This window comes from Uloborus diversus, chromosome 4, assembly GCF_026930045.1.
Source record: "Uloborus diversus isolate 005 chromosome 4, Udiv.v.3.1, whole genome shotgun sequence".
Lineage (NCBI taxonomy): Eukaryota > Metazoa > Arthropoda > Arachnida > Araneae > Uloboridae > Uloborus > Uloborus diversus.
Genome location: NC_072734.1, coordinates 36,103,405 through 36,123,167, shown reverse-complemented (window position 1 = coordinate 36,123,167; position 19,763 = coordinate 36,103,405). Strand labels below are relative to the sequence as shown.

At 32.1% G+C, this 19,763-nt stretch overlaps 1 protein-coding gene across 1 annotated transcript in view; it reads left to right on the top strand.

Annotated features, from left to right (window-relative positions):
• LOC129221617 (dolichyl-diphosphooligosaccharide--protein glycosyltransferase 48 kDa subunit-like) overlaps positions 1-19,763 on the top strand; it is a 67,402-nt gene that overhangs the window by 14,112 nt on the left and 33,527 nt on the right. Inside the window, exons 3-4 of the mRNA XM_054856138.1 lie at positions 7,695-7,781; positions 19,069-19,172. Coding sequence (XP_054712113.1) covers positions 7,695-7,781; positions 19,069-19,172 — 191 coding nt within the window. The remainder of the gene's footprint in view (positions 1-7,694; positions 7,782-19,068; positions 19,173-19,763) is intronic.

Below are 19,763 nucleotides of genomic sequence, written 5' to 3'. Positions count from 1 at the left end.
GCTAAGGTGTTTACTGTAATAACTGTATCTAAAAAGTCTTTATTAGGTATGCACTAATTCATCGGTCACTTAGGTGATTATTTTTAATTAGTCAGTTTTTACCTGTTAATTAGTAGAAAATTTATTTTACAATTAAAGTTACTCTGTAAGATGGTTAGTTACATGCTTGCTTGTCCCCCCCCATCCAAATGTTTGTGTAAATAATATAATTCAATGGATAAAAATTCAATTGTTCAGAAGGTGATAAGGATTTATCATTAAAAATCATTATTAGGGTTATTAACGAATTATCTTCACGTATTTAGTGCCAGGCAGCTAATTTGCCTTTTGGTGCTTCCATGGGTTTAACTATGAATGGTCCTCCCAAGGTCCTCTTTTTAATCCTAACTGGTCCTCTTTGGTCCTCTTTTTGATTCAAAGTGGTCCTCTTTTACCCTTTTCTATGGCTAAAATGTGTTGGGAGCCCTGTAAATGCATTTTTTTGTTGCGGGTGTGACACAATAATTAAGAATAATTAAATATGCTTACCTTTTGTAGTGAAGATTAGTAGAAATTTCTCTTCAGGAAAAAACTGTTGCTAATGAATGTCAGATTATGTGTGAAACTTTATAGATTTCTAGAATTATTTGTTCAGCTGTAATAGACCATGCAACATGAGCAGTTTTGGTGCAGTCTAGTTCGCACTGATATAGTTCCACTTTAGTAATTAAAATAAGAATGTTAATGACATAAATGAAATTTTTTTTCAATAAAATATGAAATAGTATACTTTTAACAGTGTGTATGCAAAATTTCAACCATATTGAATGAAATTTGAATTTTCATCCTCATGTCCACTTTTTTTTGGATTGGGCGAGAAGGAGCCACCTCTTTGATACGATCAGAGATTATCAGTCCTTTTAAGTCGTCCACACTTTCAATTTTCAGTCCTGTAGTCCATCCGGTAAAATATGTTTCTAACTCATAATAATATTCACGCCAGCTCTTTCCATCCTTAATCTTATGTGAGTAAAATAGTTGTCTGAACTTTTCGGGACTTAATTTATATCGCTTTAAAAGCAAATCTTTCACGTAAGCATAATCTTCGGCATTTTTTTCTGGTTCTTTCAGAATTAATTCAACAATATCACTTGGCAATACTCCAGTAAGACACGCCATCCACAATGTCGATTCCATTTTAACTCGCGTCATCACTCTTTCGAAATGGACAAGATACAACCCTATGTCGTCGTTAATTGAATCGAATTTTCTTAACTGAGCTTGCCAATCCACCTTTGGTAATTCTGACACTGCGCTGCTGGTAATAGTCTTTGCTTCTGACTCTAATTTCTTTAACTGAAGTTCGTGTTGGCGCTTTTCGCGCTCAATTTCATGTTGGCGCTTTTCTCGCTCAATTTCCTTTTGGTACTGGAGCTGTTCCCTTTCAAATTCCTGTTGGCGTTGCAACTTTTCAATTTCCTGTTGGCGCTTTTCCCGTTCGATTTCCTGTTGTCGCTTTTCCCTTTCAATTTCTTGTTGGCGCAGTTCATTTTCATGTTGGCGCTTTTCCCTTTCAATTTCTTGTTGGCGCTGTTCATTTTCATGTTGGCGCTTTTCCCGTTCAATTTCTTGTTGGCGCAGTTCATTTTCATGTTGGCGCTTTTCCCTTTCAATTTCTTGTTGGCGCAGTTCATTTTCATGTTGGCGCTTTTCCCTTTCAATTTCTTGTTGGCGCTGTTCATTTTCATGTTGGCGCTTTTCACGTTCTTCTTCACTGAGTCGTTCGACATCTAAGCTCGAAATGATGCCCTTAACTATTTCTTCTTCATAATTGTCATTACTTAAGATAACTTTGATCAAACGTATAACTGTTAGGTTTTTAACATCATCTTCTCCTAACTCAGTGGCAATATATTGCAAATCTCTCTTCCTGACTCTTGATAAATAGGACATTGCTTCAAAAAAAATTTTATTATCCCACTTCTGAAGTGTAAAACTTAAGAGCTTTTATTCAATAACAACGTAAACATCAAAAACGTTACATCACTTAATCATCAAACGTAAATCTCTTTCTCAAACTCGATAATTCCGAAAAACATCCAACGTCTTACAAAAATCGTAATTCCAATCTGCATCGTTGCCATTCTCAGTAACCCAAGTTCTTGCTTACAAAAGTATCAGAATGTTGAAATTAAGCATTAACCAATATACAGATTTTGTATGCACAGTTTATACATAAATTAATAAGCTATAAAAGTGGAATTTTATGAATAAGGTAGATAACATTTATTTCGAACTATTGTTTCGATTATTTTAAATTATTAAAATTGAAAATTATCTTTGTACTAATTTGTTTACAATATTTTTGGTTAATCTTTCTTTTGCTAAGACGAACAGATTTGATGGTTTTTCCACACACGAGCATGTTGCATGTAGTTGTACCCATGGGAGAAACACCTATTTTCCTAGTTTAAACCGCCATTGTTTGGCCTTGAGATCTATTTATGGTTATCGCGAAGTCTAAGCAAAGCGAAATATGAAGCCTTCTAAGCTGTATTGGAGATTCTGACGATATTAATGGAATGCATGGCAGCAGGATAATTCCTCCCTTAAACTTTTACAATAAAATTGCTGCTTCAAGAACATTTCCAGTGACCCTCTTGACAAATATACGTGTATATTTGTAAAAACCTAGGTGGGTTTAAATTATGGAGAATATTAATTCGTGAAATAATTTTCAACTGGAAATTGTGTAGTGTCATTCCTGGTATGTCCAGATAATTAAAAATTCAGTTCGAAACTTTACTGATTTGTTCTAATCAGCAATTGTATCGATTGATTTAATTTTTTTCAAATTACCGGGCAACAGCTGTTGCATTTAAAAGTTAATTGTGTCTACATTAACTTTTTTGCTGCCAAAATAGCGTGACTACAGAAGTGGTCGTAATAAAAAAAAAATATTTTATTCGGGAATACACTCTTAATTAGTTCATTTTTCGTCTCAATTGCAGTGCAGAACTTTTCGGGCTAATTGATGTACTGTGTATTTTGATATATTTCAGTTTCAATGTTTGCAACACCCAGAAATCGCTTAGAAAATACTTGTGCGAATACCTAATTTTGCGTTTGAACTCGCATGTTCGTGGTCAATCGCATCATCTCGACATTACGCTATAAAAACGATTGTTTTAAACATCCGTTGATTTCATCGGAACAACTGGTATTGTCTGCCGGAAGTACCCAGACAGTATTCAGGCAATAGTACTAAAAGTGTATCGTTGCCTTTCAAATCTTACATAATCCTTTGATGTACTTCAAATGAATGCTTTTTGCTCATGAGCCATAGTACACTTATCCCAAACTATAATTGGACTCTTTTGCAACACTACAGCCATTCCGCGTTTTTTCTTTAATGTTACACATTGCGTTTGGTTTGTTATAAATATCTAATAGGCAACTTTAAAGCGGTATGTGCTGTTCGTCTACCATCTAAAAAAAAGTAGCAGCAATGCCTGACGATGCAATTGTCACTGCCATTTTCTGTTACGAAAGTATATTTGCAAGAGTTAATGTTATTAAAAATCTCCTGGCGAAAAAAAGAAAGAAAATTAATGTTTTCCGCTTAAATTTAGTAACCTTCCAGAAATTATCCTGGAATATTTTTGAAGAATTCAGTAGTCTTCCTGGTTAAAGCCAGTTATGATTCTGGCAACTTCAGAGAAGCCTAATGTAGGTTTAATGTAATAATCTTGAACCTTCCTGCTTTCCCAACTAAGACTTCGAAGCATTAATGCAATCATTGCTAAGCTAGATTCTAAAATAAGTGCTGACTCTAATGCAACTCATGTGCAACCTTCCTGCATAGCTTCTTGATCCAGACATCTTTTCACTCTCATTGGGAGCTGAGTCAATCTCGACTGACCGTCGTCTTGCTGAAACCGATACACCAAATAAATACGTTCAGTTAATCTTGATACCGGTGGGCAAAAATATTTTTCACAACGGTGTGAAATCTGCAATTTGTAGCATTTCAGGATACTTTTTGACAAAGATAACTGACTTCCTCAGAAAGTGAATAAAAACCTGTAAAATCCCAAAACGTTATATGGAAACAATAAGCAACGTTTCGGAGGTTTTTTTTTTCATTATAGTGTTTTTAGCAGTAGGTCAAACGATGTTAGAGTTATATCGATTAATTAACTTACACCGCCATCTATTAAGAATTTACAGAACTAAACAATTAATACACACTATTAATGTGTAATTAACATTTTATTTGAAATTAAAAATTATAAAAACTATCCTATCTTTAAAGTTGGACCAAATTACAGATAGGTATGAAATTTGATAAAAATCGGTTCAGTAGTTTCGGAGTTTACCCCGAACAAACATCGTGACACGAGATTTTTATATATATAAGATTAGTGTGTGTTGAAGGGGGGGGGGAGTTAGTTTTTTTTGAATAATAATTTTTATGAATGCATTTAATTTTATTTTTAATGATTCTTTTGAACATCTCTTGAAGTAAGTTCAAAATTCTACTCTGCTATAATATGGAATTATTTGATTTCAAGCTAAATTCTGGTATTAATTTTAGCTAACAAAGATAAGCATAAATTGATTTTTATGGAAACTTTGTAGGAAGCCTGTATGTCTAAAGTTTCAATTAAAAGAGCATGTGATTTATGGATTCAAGAATTTTATTTGTTTATAGTAAGAATAAAGAAAATTTAAGAACAAAATGTTTTATTGCAATAAGAGCTAGATCTAGACTGGAGATTATTTATTGATGTGGGAAAAGTTATTACCTGGCTAAAAGCTGGGACTTTAAAAGGACTATTTAAAAACATCAACTATAATAAATGATTTAATCAATCAAATTTACAGGGGTGATTGTGTTCTGGTATTTTACCGAATTTCCGGTATTTTCGGACGTATTTCCGGTATTTTTATGTCCGGAATAATGTGTTTTTTTTGTTATGCTTTTATCTCCCTACCTCCGCAATCTTTTAAAATTACATAATACTCATCAAATATACCTGCAAGAGCCTTAAGATGGACACCTATCCCTTAAGATGAACAAATGTAAAGATAATTTGTATAACACTAGCTCAAAAGTAACTTTGTAACCCATTAAAAATTTAACCAAATGTACACACAATATTTTGACTCAGAACTATTTAATAATTTAATACTATGGCAAAGGTGCACTTAAGTAATAGGGGGCCAAAGATTACCCCCCCCCCCCCCCCCCCGTTCTCACTTTAAAACTTTCAGGTATTTTTTGATGAACTCACAATTACCCCTGCAAATTTAGAGTATAATGCAGTCTTGGGAACAAATCGAAAATTCAACCATCCCCCAGAAAAAATAAGATTTTATTAAAATACTAAAGCAAAATTAATGCATTTATAGCAAAAAAGAAATCCCACCCTGGCCTCTCCATCATGTGAAAAAAAAAAAAAAAAAGAATTTACATCAAGTACTGGAGCAAACAAAAGTTCCCTTTCCATAGGAAGGAAGAAGAATTTAATTAGAATATGCATTTTGAAAACAATTTATAACTCATCAAAAGAAAAAAGATTTCCATTCATAGGAGGGCCATCCGGAAAGTAGTACCCGTTTGTGAAATACAGGGTTCGTACGAGTCATGGAAAACCTGGAAAGTCATGGAAAAATTTTTAGCGAATTTCAGACCTGGAAAAGTCATGGAAAATTGACATTTTCGTTCAAAGTCGTGGAAAATTATTTAAACTCATGAAAAAATGTCCTGGACAAAGAGAAAGTAACAGTAGCTAAATGAGCATCAGAAATATTGAGTGATTTAAGTCTTACATATTAAAACTGGAAAATTAAACGATCCCAAAAACAATTCTGAATTTTTAAATCTCATTACATCTACTTCTGTAGCAGCCGCTCATCTTTTTTTGCAATGTGATTTTACTGCTTGGACATCATTCATTTTGCATTGATCATTATTTTCAAAACTTTTTATATTCTATAGTAGCGAACGTGCACATTCTTGATTTTGCCATGCCCACTTAAAAAATGCAATTCAATTGCATCCGAGTTTGTTTCCATCACTCGTAAAAACTTTATTGCTAAATTTATCAGAGTTTATCTCAGTTTGTGAAAAGTTTTAGAAAATGAAGATCTTTAGTCAGGCGATAAAACACAGAAATAGGGGAATAACTAATACTCTAAAACAGTACTGCCCAGCATACAGTCCGCTGAACTAATTCATGCAACCCACTGCTACGTTCAATGTCAGAAATCAAACCCTATGTTCAGGAATTTCTGAATCTACTAATTTATAAGCGTTTGAAAATGTGCAAATAAGTAGACAAGTACATTTGAATCGGAAGATTTATTCGCTACTTAATGTTTTTCTTTCTTTTTTTTTAAAATATAAACATCTGGTTTAGAAACATGAATTTACTAAAGAATGGCTTTTCTTTATTGAACCAAAGTACTGTCAAGTTATGTGTATGCTTAAATGCACTACTGATGCTAAAAGGCAATTTTTGAAGCAAATGTAGTGAAACTTAGTAATGGCTCATTCAACTTTGTCCCATTCATTATCATTCTACCTGTTTATAAAGATTATTAACATTTAAGCACCGTTATATTTCATTCATTGTAGTTTTACTAACTTTACTAAAAGTTATATGATGAAGACAAATAAGAATAGTTTAGTTTTTAGGTGTACACTGATATTTTTTCAATCACAAGTAAGTGCTTTGATGAGGTAGAAGCATTCTCGTAGAAGTTTCGCTAATGCTTATTTCCAAAAAATTTCCAGTTTGAAATTAAATAGTACTATTCTCTTCATGTAACAAGGTCATGAAATTTTTTTATGAAGTCATGAAAAAGTCTTGGAAAAGTCATGGAATTTTTTCATCCGAATAGCGTATGAACCCTGGAAATAAAGACACAGAAGTAAATATTAACAAATGTAAACATTTTTTTTGAAAAGAGCATACCTTAAACTACTTCTCCACATAATCTCCAAACAAATTTAAGCATTTGTCATTACGTGTGACGAGTTTTTGTATTCCAGCGTCATATTCCTCCGCCGCCAGGTGATTGAAATACATAGTCACGCCTTCTTTAAGTTCTTCATCACTGTCAAATCTTTTTCCCGCCAAAAACTCTTTAAGTTTTATAAAAAGATGAAAATCTGAAGGGCCCAAGTTCGGGCTATACGGTGGATGGTCGAATATTTCCCAATTGAATTGCTGCGGAAGTTGTTGTGTTATCCCCACTGCATAAGGCCTGGCATTGTCATGGAGGAGAATAACGCCATCAGACAGTAGACCTCTCCGTCGATTTTGTATTGCCCTCCGTAATCACAGCCCTCACTTCACAACTGGCTGCGTTCTCAATTTTTTCAAACATTATGAATGGCCGTAGAAACAACACAGGCAATGCTAGCGTCACAGAACTTGCAACAGAGAAGGCAGACAAGCCCTGATATCTATATTTATTTACCTTGAAAAGATGTATATTTTACCTCAGTATTAATTGCTCTTCACTATGTTGTGACTGGATGTAAGTTGCAAGCATTTTTTGGAAAAGCTTGCTGTCATAAAATCTTCAATATTTCATAAAATATTAATAGGATAGGAATTCTATTTTATATCCCTTAAGTATCTAATAAATGCTATGTATCATCATTAATAGGCATGAAATCTTTTAATCTGTTTCCTTTTCAGAGTTTGGTGGGAATTTAAATGTTCAAGCAATAACAGACTTTATCGATGCTGGTGGAAATGTGCTTGTTGGAGCTAGCTCAAATGTCGGTAAGGACTTTTATGGCATCCAAATTCCATTTTCTCGTAGTAGTTCATTGCAAAGTAACAAGAGTGAATGACAAAGTTTAATAAAGATTTACAATCTATAGAGATTTTCAATGCTGAAGAGATTCATCTCAAAGCAGCCTCTCCTTTTTTTACTTAATCCCCCCCCCCTGCATTCTTTTGTATTTCATTAGTTTATTATAGTATAAATATATATATATATGTATATATTAGGGTAGTTCTTATTTATATGGGAAAAATTTTCTTTTTGGAATTCAACAAGTGATGTCCCCTAGTTTTGTGACACTATAATGAGAAGTCATCTGCAAAATTTGAACTCCGTCGATCAATAATACCACGTGCCCCTAGAAGGTTGAATTTTAATACTTTTGATAATTTTCCCACAAATCTTCGAGTTTTTAATCGTCTAAAGATTTTACATTGAATAAAAATGAAATAGTACTTTGAAACTTTACCTTAATTGTACGCTTTTCTCAATGTATCTCAATCATGTGCATTTTTTTCCAAGTCTTGGACTGTTTGTAAACTAAAATCGTTTTTTGACTCAAATTTGGTAAATTGATTGTAAAATTCTTCGATTAGTCGTGCTCCTCTTTCAGTTGTATCATTCACAACTTTCAGCATTTTAACGTTATCTCTTCCCCTTTAAATAGCTTCCTTCATTTTGCAATGAATCCGGATCAAATAGGGAAACATCTTTTGGCGTTTGTAACTTATCAAACAGTCTTATTGACTTGTAATTGATTCTATAAAGAGGAAGATCTTTACTAAGGAAGTATTCCAAATCATCTACTGTTATCTGAAAATTTTTATACAGTCATCAGACACGTCTTCCTTATCAGCAAGCATTTTTTGGAGAAAACTTTCCCTATCTTCAAAATTAACTTCTTCATCCAATCCGGACAAAGCTACTAATTCATCCCCTAAATACCATAAGTGATTTATGAATTTTCTAATCACTGCCTCTGCTGCATGTTTGTCATTTTGTACGCTGCTAGTTTTTTTAGACACATTATATTATTTAAAGGAGCCTAAATTGTTTTGTTGCGAAAAGTCATATCTTCATACAGCATTTAACTGTAAAACAGAATTCACAATTTAAATTGTTTCCTAAATATATAAATTTTCAAACAATAAATTCCTTTTGCCACTCATCTGTCTCAGGGGTAAGCTCCAGGTTACCGAAAACATATCCCTGCTGGAGGGACTTCAGCGGGAAATATTATTACAAGTTATGCGAATTCTCTATTCTTTCTCAATTCTCTTTTTACGAACAATAATATGTCATCAACTTCGTCTTTTAGAGTTAAAGTGGTATGTGTACTTGATTGAAATGTTATAAGTTCCGAATAATGGAGATCTTTCCACAAAATTTTGAAGCGCTTAAATAATGAAATATTGGGTCTAGAACTAAGAAAGGCAAGAACTTCTTTAAGGTCACACTCAGTACGATTTGAAGTGCATGATGATGGCAATCCAAATGTAATAGATCACCGTTCAGTTTTTGCTCTAAAAAATTGCGTGCACAATTTATACGGCCGGTAGCTGGTATTGCAAGCCGTTGTATCAAACACTACCGCTTGAACAGTTAGCAATAAACAGCAATCATCTAAGATATCATGTACAACTGAAGAAATATCTCAGGAATTCCGAGTAGCTTTTCAACATTGGGACCTGAAACTGTCACGGTCAGTTTATTGGCATTTTTTTCCAGTTACATCTGGATGTAGCTTTGTATCCCAGTCAGGGTTGGCTTTCTGCCGGCAGAAACTAGTTTTTGCCATGCCAGTGGCAGAAACTGGTTATAACCCGTAAAAACCAGCAGAAACTGGCAAAAACTTAAAAGTATCTTTAATAACTAAAGTAATTATTAAATGATATCTGTTTGAGTTAACTAAAAAATAAAACTTCATTTCATCATTTAAAAAAATAAAATTCTATGCTACTGCCCTTGATTTAGTTCAGAAAATGGACTTTTCAGTTGCAGATGCTCAAAAAATTTGAATTAATATAACAAAGGACGAGAAATAATATGGATGCTCAGGAAATAGGAGTGATATACAGAATTAAGAAGGCATCAGTGATTGTAATTTGCTAGCTTATATGCTTCATCTAAATTGCTTGTGATTGAAATTATTGTTTGCTTCAAGAAAGTGCCAGAATTTTACTTGCCAATATTAACGTAGATTTTGTCGCTATGTCACAGCTTTATAAAATAAATTGGCCCTATTTCTAAAAACTTATTTTTGCAGTCAAATTTTTACCATTATTCCAGTTACTACATGGTGGACCAGTTTAGAAAAATATACAATATATAAAAGTTTCAAATATTGCTTGTTCCTTGGTGAATTGCCTACTAGCTCTTCTGTAGCAAGAATATTATAAAATTTCTTGTTTGTGCACATTAAATTGAGAAACTGTTTAGATTTTAGAAAACACCTTTCCTAAGAGGCAACTGCAGGGTTTAAACAATGTCATTTAAGTTTTAACTGTGAAGATATTGTAATTAAAGTGTGCTTTGGGGTTAACAGCTAATTATGTTTTTCCATGCATTTTCTATTGTATGTCAGTAATTAATTTTTTGTCATTTTGTGAGTTTTTGCCAGTTTCTGCCGCACATGTGACAGAAAGTGGTTTTTTGCAATGCCGGTTTTAACCGGTTTCTACCAGTGGTTTTAACCGGAAACTTGCCAACCCTGATCCCAGTAAACAACTAAAAAATCTAAATTTAAATTCATGAAATTTGATTTTACCTCTCGAAGATTTTCTCTTGCTCTCTTAAGGGATGTACAATAAGGTTGTTTCCTTCAGTCAAAAATAGTACTTTTAGTCACTGAAATTGATAGAATAAGCAAAAAAAACAGAGAGCCAGAAAATTCTTTCATTTTCCCAACAGTTATTTTTAAATTAATTTCTTAAAATGTCCGATTTTGCAAACAAGGTGGTCTTGATGATGTCACAAATGATGCTCTTTGGCGCATGTTTTACTGTGTTTCCACGTTATGATAATCAAGAAGCGAATTAAAATTGCGCTCTATGCTTGCTATCAACCATATCTTTGCTAATACACGTTAGTAAAAATCCAAATTAAATATTTTGCTCTGTGAATGGCAACACTGAATGGCATTTCATCATTTGTGATGTCATCGACAGAAGCGTAAACAATGAAAGCGCACCGATTAAAGTAATTTTTCAAAAATATTTAACTTAAACAAATTATTTAAAAAATGGTTAGATCCTGTTTTTAAGCATGTTCTTTCTGAAAAAAATACTTTTTAAAATTTTGGAAACGACTCCATTGATCACAAGGTCATTTGGATTTAAATTTACTGCATCTACGTAGGCTGTTAATAAATGAACAGCATCTTTGTCCCTAATATGGCATTTGTCTAACAGTGATGAAAGGTGAGCAGATAACAATAGTTGCCAAGTTTTTTTTTTTTTTTTTTTTTTTTTTTTTTTTGTAGACCAGATATAGAAAAAAGTTTCAACAAGTTAGGATAAATATCCATTTCCGTTTCTAAATCTTGTGAATTGCAAGAAGACTTTGAAGATAATAAAGGACTATGTACTGAAATAGAAGAAAATTAATTTAAAGTATAAATTTTTACATTATTCCAATCTGGAATTTTTTTAAATTTATATTTTAGCAGTATATGCAGTATATTTTTATGTTAGAGTAATAGAGTATTTTTCAAAATTTACTTTAAGAATTAAAAATTGCATGAACATTTAAGTATATTTATAACTAAAGAACAACGAATTAAAATATGATTGCCATTACTATATTTATAGCATTGAAACCTAGCAACCCTATTTGCCACACCTATTACATACACAGGGAATTTTGTAAATCAACACCCCCAAAGCCTGGAGGAGACAATTTGTTGTTTTCAAAAATCATTCAATAATGGCCAAGGCCATTCATTATTGGCCTTTAGAATCCTTGTGTCTATATTGGTGGAAAGAAATGTTCCCCTGCCACTTGGTTTGAAATGAGCGCAAAATAGCGATATGAGTGGCCCAAGGCCATTGGTGTACATGAACCCTCTGTAACATGTAAAATTTTACAGAATGAAAGGGATAGAATGATCAAGTCTGGAAGTAACAACATCTAGTATTCAGGTTCAAAATTACTTTAAATATGAAACTTAAGAATACTTTCACATAAAAATGAGAAAATCTGCAATTTTTTCTTCGAAACTCAAAAAAGGGGGCCCTAGGGGCACGGGTTAAAATTCATGGATTGACTTAAAATTTTGCAAGGATCATATACTTGTTTAATGGAACAAATTTAGGGTGCATTGCATAAAATATCTACAATTCTTCAAAAATAAGGACCAGCCTATCTTTACTGATATTATAAAGAGAGAGGGCGGATTTTTGTGTGTTTATATGTTCGAGGTAATCTCCGGAACCACTGCACCTATTTGAAAAATTCTTTCACTATATGAAAAGTGCTTTCTTACTGAGTAACATAGGCGATAATTCAAAAAAACCCCGATAAATAGTTCTTTTTATATTTAAATTTAGGCCCAAATTTCACGTAAATTACCTATTATTGGTTATTAAAGGGGTGAAAAATTACTTGCACATATTAATATTATATATCGTTAAAAAGGGTAGAATTTTCTGCATTCTAAACAATTTATTTCAATGCTCTAACTTAATTACGGCAGGAGTAATTTGCGTTTTTAGCTCGAACTTTTTTAGGCTTAGCTGAAATTAAGGCACTACTTTCTTCATTAAATCTATCAATAAAAAGTGAAGGAATTGTCCCACAGTTTTCTTTTTGACAGCATTGGAAAAAGCGAGATTTTTTACTCCAGATCTCTTTCGACCAAAGGTCGAAAGCGAACTAGAAGGGTCGAAAAAACTAGCTCCTATCTTCAAAGGAAAAAAAGTCACAAGCGTTTTTAAACCAATTTCGAAATATGTCATTTTGATTCAGGTTGTCAACCATTTTATTTTCGCGTTTCCATGGTTATACTTTTTGAATCCAATGTTTAAAAAATCAGATGCAAACTAAGGAAATAAACTTATTTTATTTCATGTTTGCATGGTTACGCTTTTAAAATCCATCTTCCGCATTTTAATTTCTTAAAAGTATTTTAATGTCTGTCGTCATTGTTTGGAAAGGGTAATTTTGCATGGTGTTTTTTTTCTTTTATTTAAGTTATTCTTTAAGTTCTTAAGTTATTCTTTTAATTAATTGTTTAATATATGTCACTAGACACAATTTTTGTTCTCAAGGTAGACCGGGCAAAGCCGGGAAACGCAGCTCTTAATGTATAAAGATTTGAAAGCTACTGTTAATGTGATCATATACCTTTTTGTTTGTTTGACGAAACATTTATTATTGCCAAAGAAAAACCATCCGCTTCACTCGCAGATGGAGTGGATTCCGGTAGCGTGGTCGCTTGGCGCGTTAGGCTCTGAGCAGTTCAGTCTAGGATTATTGTTTTAAGAGAACCGTTAATGAAATTCATTGTTTTGGCTATTTGTTTCAGAGTAAAAGAAACTTTTGATTTGTTTTTATCCAAGTGAAATGTACGACATTTTCTTTTTTTCTGACTGATTTTTGAATGGTCCACGGCATGTTTTTGTTTTTCGTTAGATGGATGGATTATGATAGCGTGGTTGCTGAGCAAGTTTGGCGATAAATAATAGAGTTATGGAATTATTTTTGCATTTGAAAGATATTATTTGATGTCTTTTTTGTTAAATTCGCGAAATATTTTATATTTCAGTAAAAACCGCTTCACTCGCTAAATAGAGTTTTAAAGCAAATGCAAATATAATTTAATCATTTGACAAAAAGTTTTAAATTCCAAAGAAACTTAAATGTTTTTTTTTTTTTTTTTTGAAAAGGTTCGTACGCATTTTATACAAAGAAAAATGATCATTTCACACCAGAGGGGGAAGGGGCGTCAATTTTTTTCATTCAACGGACCTCCATTAAATTTTTAGTATGGGCATCGCTGTGCGGGTACTGCTAGTAGTATATAAATTACTAGTTATTATTATTATTTTCTTTTTTTCATTTTAAACTGAAAGCTCTCATATCAGTTAGTAACTTTTGTGTGCGTACAAATTTTGTCCTGAAAATAATATTCTCCAATATATAAGTGTTTTTAAAAAGATAATGATTTTTTTTTCTACCAGGTTTACTTTTCATCTTACCAGTTGTATTTCCCTTTATCTGCTTGAAATACTTTTCTATATATAAAATATAAAGGCATTTCTACCAACCATCATTTTTATTTGTTTTAATTAAGTCAGTGAGAAGCAAAGGGATGCAAGCGGACAGTTTCAAGTTTTGAGTAAAACACGTTTAAAGATAACATCCTAGGTAGGCTTTCAAGCAAAACAGGAACTTTCCACTAGCAGAGGCTACCTCACCATATAGTGGATTCAATCCAGTTCGACCGGCTCCGAACTCGAGTATATGCCAGATGAACCTTCCGGCCCTATTAGGCCTAATACTTAAAAAAACATCAACTCTTCAAATTTATATTCCCTAAAAAAAAACTCCTTCGTTACTTGTATGGCACAGTTTTAGAACATCCTGCACTTTTAGCAGGCTATTGAATCTTGTTACTGCATATCTCAAAACCTCCACGTCCTCTGCGTGGATAAATCAATCTATCGAGCAAGCATGCTCAAATCAAAACACACTGTCTGCAGTACGGAAGCAAATCATAAGAGATTGATTGATTGACTTTCTATTTAAACCTTCTCTGTTACCCCGACGCAATGACGTGACGTCATCAAAATTTACATCTGTTGCATCTGAAAGCAACTCACAGTTAATCCTTTAACTGTTGCTATTTCTTAAATTTACATTCTTGACTGCTACCAGCAGAAAGATCCTCAAATCTTGAGGCCTGACGTCACATCCGCCGATGGGCGAAACACGTGATTGACTTGTCGGGTGTTTAGTCACTTGGGGATTTCAATACGTTCTCAGGGTTTACGCACACCGGGTAATTCTATCTTTTAAAACTGGCAATCAATTTCACAGACAAGTTTGAATTTACTGGTGAGATTTAAACAATTAAAATACATTCTATCTTTTTACGAAATTGCTCCAAGAACCAAAAATATAGGCTTATGCCAACAAGTTCCCCCCTCTTGGAGACAATTCGTAAAAGCACTTATACACAATTCAAACTATTTGTATAAACACATTTGAAAAATTTCATGAAAACATTGAATGAGTTTCTACATTTTTAAAATACCTGTTTTCACACATGGGGTTCACAAAACACACAATCCAAAATTAAATTTTTATATTTTTACAAACAGAGGCCGGATAAAATTCCAATCCGGTTACCCTCTCAATTTCATTTCAATATTCCCCCCATCTTAGATTTTCGTGAAAACCAGACAACATTTTATACTATCAGAAACCCTTTTAGTTTCAAACATTGTTCTTTCATGTTTTCAAGAAACACTTCTCGTTTCCAACCTTTAAATTTTTCAAAAACAAGCTCTTTTAGTTTTGCATTTCTCTAACTTTAGAATTTTCAAAAACATAGTTTCCAAATTTAAACCTTCAGAAATAATTTTAGTTTCTCTTATTTTCATTATACTGGTTTCCAAAACAATTTTTGTTTTCTCATGAAACACAGTTTCAAAATTTTCCATACTTTGAATTTTATTCATAATTCTTAAATTTAGAAAAAAATTTATTTTTCACATTTGCAGGAACAGTTTCAGTTCCTCTTCATTAATTAGATTTCTGAAACAACGCAGTTTCAATTTGAGGAAGACCTAATATTGCAAGACAGCCCCAAAACTTAAAATTCTTATATAAAGGCTTCCTGCCAGGAACTTAATCCAAAGTCATTCCCCCCCGTCTCCAAAACATTCCCCTACAGAGGCTTTTCATATTTTGAGAGACAAATTCTTATACTTACGGCCACAAAAATAGCGAAACACTTATATGCTATAATAATACATGGCACAAATCTAATTAATTGAAAATTCTTATACTCATTTTTACTGCCAAAAAATAGCGAAAAATTATATACTATTTAAAAATACGGCATAAACTTTAAAAAAAATTCAAATTTTCTAATACAAATGTTTTACGACCGGGAAAAATAGCTAAAACTCTTATATGCTAATAAAATCCACAGCCTGCATCCAATTGATTTAATTTTTATACTTATAGTAACAGCCGAAACAATAGCTGAACCTTATATGCTATTAAAACACACGGCAAAGCATCAATTGGAAAAAACTTATATGGTTTTAAAATTCATGAAACACAATTTTTTTAACTTTTCCTGATTTAGGGTTCCGAAGCAATTTAAGTCTCACACAGAAACAAACCCAAATCCTCAGAAACATTTAGTTTCAAATTAAAGTTTCCCTAACTTATACTTTTGGAAACACTATAATTCTTAATTTAGGCCACAGAAACAAGTTTTAGTTTCAATTCATTAATTAGATTTTATTTTCCAGAAACATCTTTTAGTCCCTTTCCTATAGGAAGACCCCAAGTGCAAAATAGTCACACCTTTTATATTCATTGACAAACAGGCTTCATGCCAACATTCTATTTATATCTATGTCTTCCACCTGTCTTCAAAACATTTCCCCAATGGGAGCATTTCATGTTTTGAGACACTTAATTTATTTTCATATTGCCGAAAAATAACCCAATAAATCACTCGGCCAAAATCTAATTAATTAAACTTCTAAATTTCTAAAAGACATTTTCATACAATTATTTAGAATTCCCATTTATCCGGCGGCAAATCAATTCATATTCAAGAAAACACATAATTTTTACATAAATGCAGCTACCTTTGTCAAAAACTTTTGGGGGATTAATTTGTTTTTAAATTCACTCCAAGGGGGGGGGGGGTTCATACTAGGAGCCACAACTTTAATGGTAACAACTTAAACTTCCATTAAAAGCAATTAAATTTCAATTGACCAAGCAGCAATTTTCCTATTCTTAAAATTTTACACAATTTCATTTTTTAAATTTCATCAAATCTCCCAAACAGACCAAACCATGCTCTGCTACCACTTGTTGGCCTATAAAGGCCAATAAGTGTTTCTTTGAACACAAGTTGTTTCATCAACTGAACTTTTACTGTATTTGGAAAATAAAACTGTTTTATTAAACATAAAATACTTTAAGATGCACAAAACGAATGATCGATGGGAGGGAAAACATAAAATAAAACAATACAGTATGCACAGTATGTAGTAATAATAAAGTGCAGCACTATAATAGTACTGTACAGTAGATGCAGTAATACTTATAAGCTAAAAAATGAAGTTGATGATGATTTATGCCCCATGATCAGATTGTTATTCAAATCTGATACATTTTTAAATATGGTTGCTTCACCTTTTCCTTATTACATTTCCATTTGTGGCAACAGCCCCTCTTCCTGATGTCTTTCATCATGGCCCCACTAAATTTCGCTTACACTTAAGCGTCAGCGCTATCTACTGGGGCCATGCTTTAATTCACAATTCAAGAGAGCAGCTTACATTTTCATAATATTACTTGCTTAGACTGTGCACGCTTCAATATTGAAACTAAATTCTGAACTTGTATTACGTATATCTTTTTGTTTTGATTTTTAATTGTACGCATGGAAAATTCAATCATTCTTATTGTCGTGCTACCGTCGAAGTTTTGTAGTTGTTCAAGCATATCGAAAATCTTAACCCCCCTCCCCCCTCTTTTTTTTTTTTTTGTCAGAAACTTTCTTTTTCTTCCCATTTTCACGAACTTTAGATGAAACAGCGCACTAAGGTGCCATAATATTTCATCAACTTTAGTATTTAGAGTGAAAAAATAAATAAATGAAAGATGCTGAGTGGTTATTTGGTGAACTAACAAAGCTAGGCTAGACTAGTTTGATGTTGGAACTTTCACTGACAGTGATGCTAAAGGGACGTAATAACATTCACGAAATCAATTTTTGGTAGTCAATAACGAAGCCGATACTTCTTTCCAAAAAAATTCGTGCTGTGGACGACAATTTCGCATTAGTTCTAAAATTCTTTACTCGGGAAAAATTTGCGTTATATACAATTCGCGTAAGTTGAATTGCGTTGCAGCGGGAGTCGACTGTATCTCAATTATGAAAATATTTCAAAAAAAATGTACATGAATGAATTGAAATATACTTAGTTGTGTAAAACAGTTCCTGAAAATAATTAATGTAATCTTAAAGTTTGAATTATTATAAGATTTATATTGACATCAAAAAAATAAATTTAGTATCTGATTGTAAATGTTTGAAAAAATATGATACTTGAATTTTGAGCATAATAATTTTTTAGCCTACTTTTCCGACAAAAAAAAAAAAGAGTAAATAAATAAAGACATCTAAAAAGGCTCAGCCACTTAACGTCTCATAAAAATATGGTAAATAAAGATAATAAAAAAATAAGTTAATTCAATATATATTTTAAAAGCAAAAGTTGAATTTTTTATGAGATGGAGAAATGTTTGGCTGTCTGTTGCAAAAGTAACTTGTGGGAGAATTCTTCAATTCAGTTTCTCTTTTTTTTTGCTGTGTTCAAAAATTATTTTTGTATAATTTTCTGCAAAAAATCGTGGTGGTTCACGAACCTTGATTCAAACTTAATTAACCTAACTGAAACAATTTCTTTTAAATTTGTAAATCTTGCAATCGGGCTAAATTTAATATTTTTGGACATTTATGAGAGTAAAAACTGTTATCAATATTTTTGGATAAAAAGTTGCAGCATTACTTTTGAAGTATCAAAATGTAAAAAAAATATTAAATTCTGAAGGATTAAGGCATTAGTTTTAAAGATGTATCATTTTCATGTATCAATTTTGTTTAATTTTTCATAGCAAATTTGTAACCTGTATTCAGTTTTGTATTTTTATTTTTTCAGTGTTAATGCACTGACTTTTAAAACCCTTTTTTAATTCTACAAATTTACTTATTGTAAAAACCTTCATAAAGCTAGAATTTTTGGAAATGCAGCTCATGATAGTTAGAAGTAATATCAGTCGTACTAATTATTTTTTCCCCTATATAAAAGAGATATATTTTAGTTTAAAATAATTGATTTAATCATTATAAAGTATTTGAAATAACCTAGTCAAAATTACACTACCTAATAAAAGAGCTGTTACAAAATCTATATTTGTATGCAGAAGGGTCAGGTTGTATTGGGCAAACTTCTTGTTTTTCATTTAATGTGTAATACGATTTTTGGTTTAATTTAATTTGTTTAAAATGTTTTCTCTTTACAGGTGATCTTATCAGAGAACTTGCTAATGAGTGTGGATTTGAAATAGATGAAGAAGGTTCTGCTGTTATAGATCATTTGAATTATGACATTGAAGATGATGGCAAAGTAAGGGGGGAAAAATAGTTACTTTTACGTTCTTATGCTGATTTGCTCAACAAAGAGTAAAGATTAAATCTACCACTTTAGTTGCATGCTCATTATGATCACAACATGTTCATAGTAATGTATATTTACTGTCATACGTTTATTCCCCCGGCAAGATTTTTTGCTTTTATATTTCTCTCGCTATTTTCTTCAAAACATTTACCACGAATTTTTCATGCATGTATGCTAGCTTTATATATTCTGTGGTTGACAGCAATGATTTTTAACTATAAAGTTCTTTCAGCAAAGTAACTTATTTTTCTCAAAAAAAATTTTTAACTATCTTTTTGCATATTTTTGGGGATTAATAAGTTTTTTTTTCTGTTGAATATTTAGGGACATTTCTATTTGCCAATAGTTTTGCCAAATCACATTTTATTTCCCAGGATTTAAGATATTATCTCATTTGGCTAGGTGGCGAGTGCTTAGCATGTGTGATATAACAAAGTGAAAAATAATCTTAAAAGGCCTTATTTCCTAAAGCAAATGCTGAGTGGGAACCCTGTAATTAAAGTGTATTCAAATTATTCTAAACTACAGGATTGACAATTT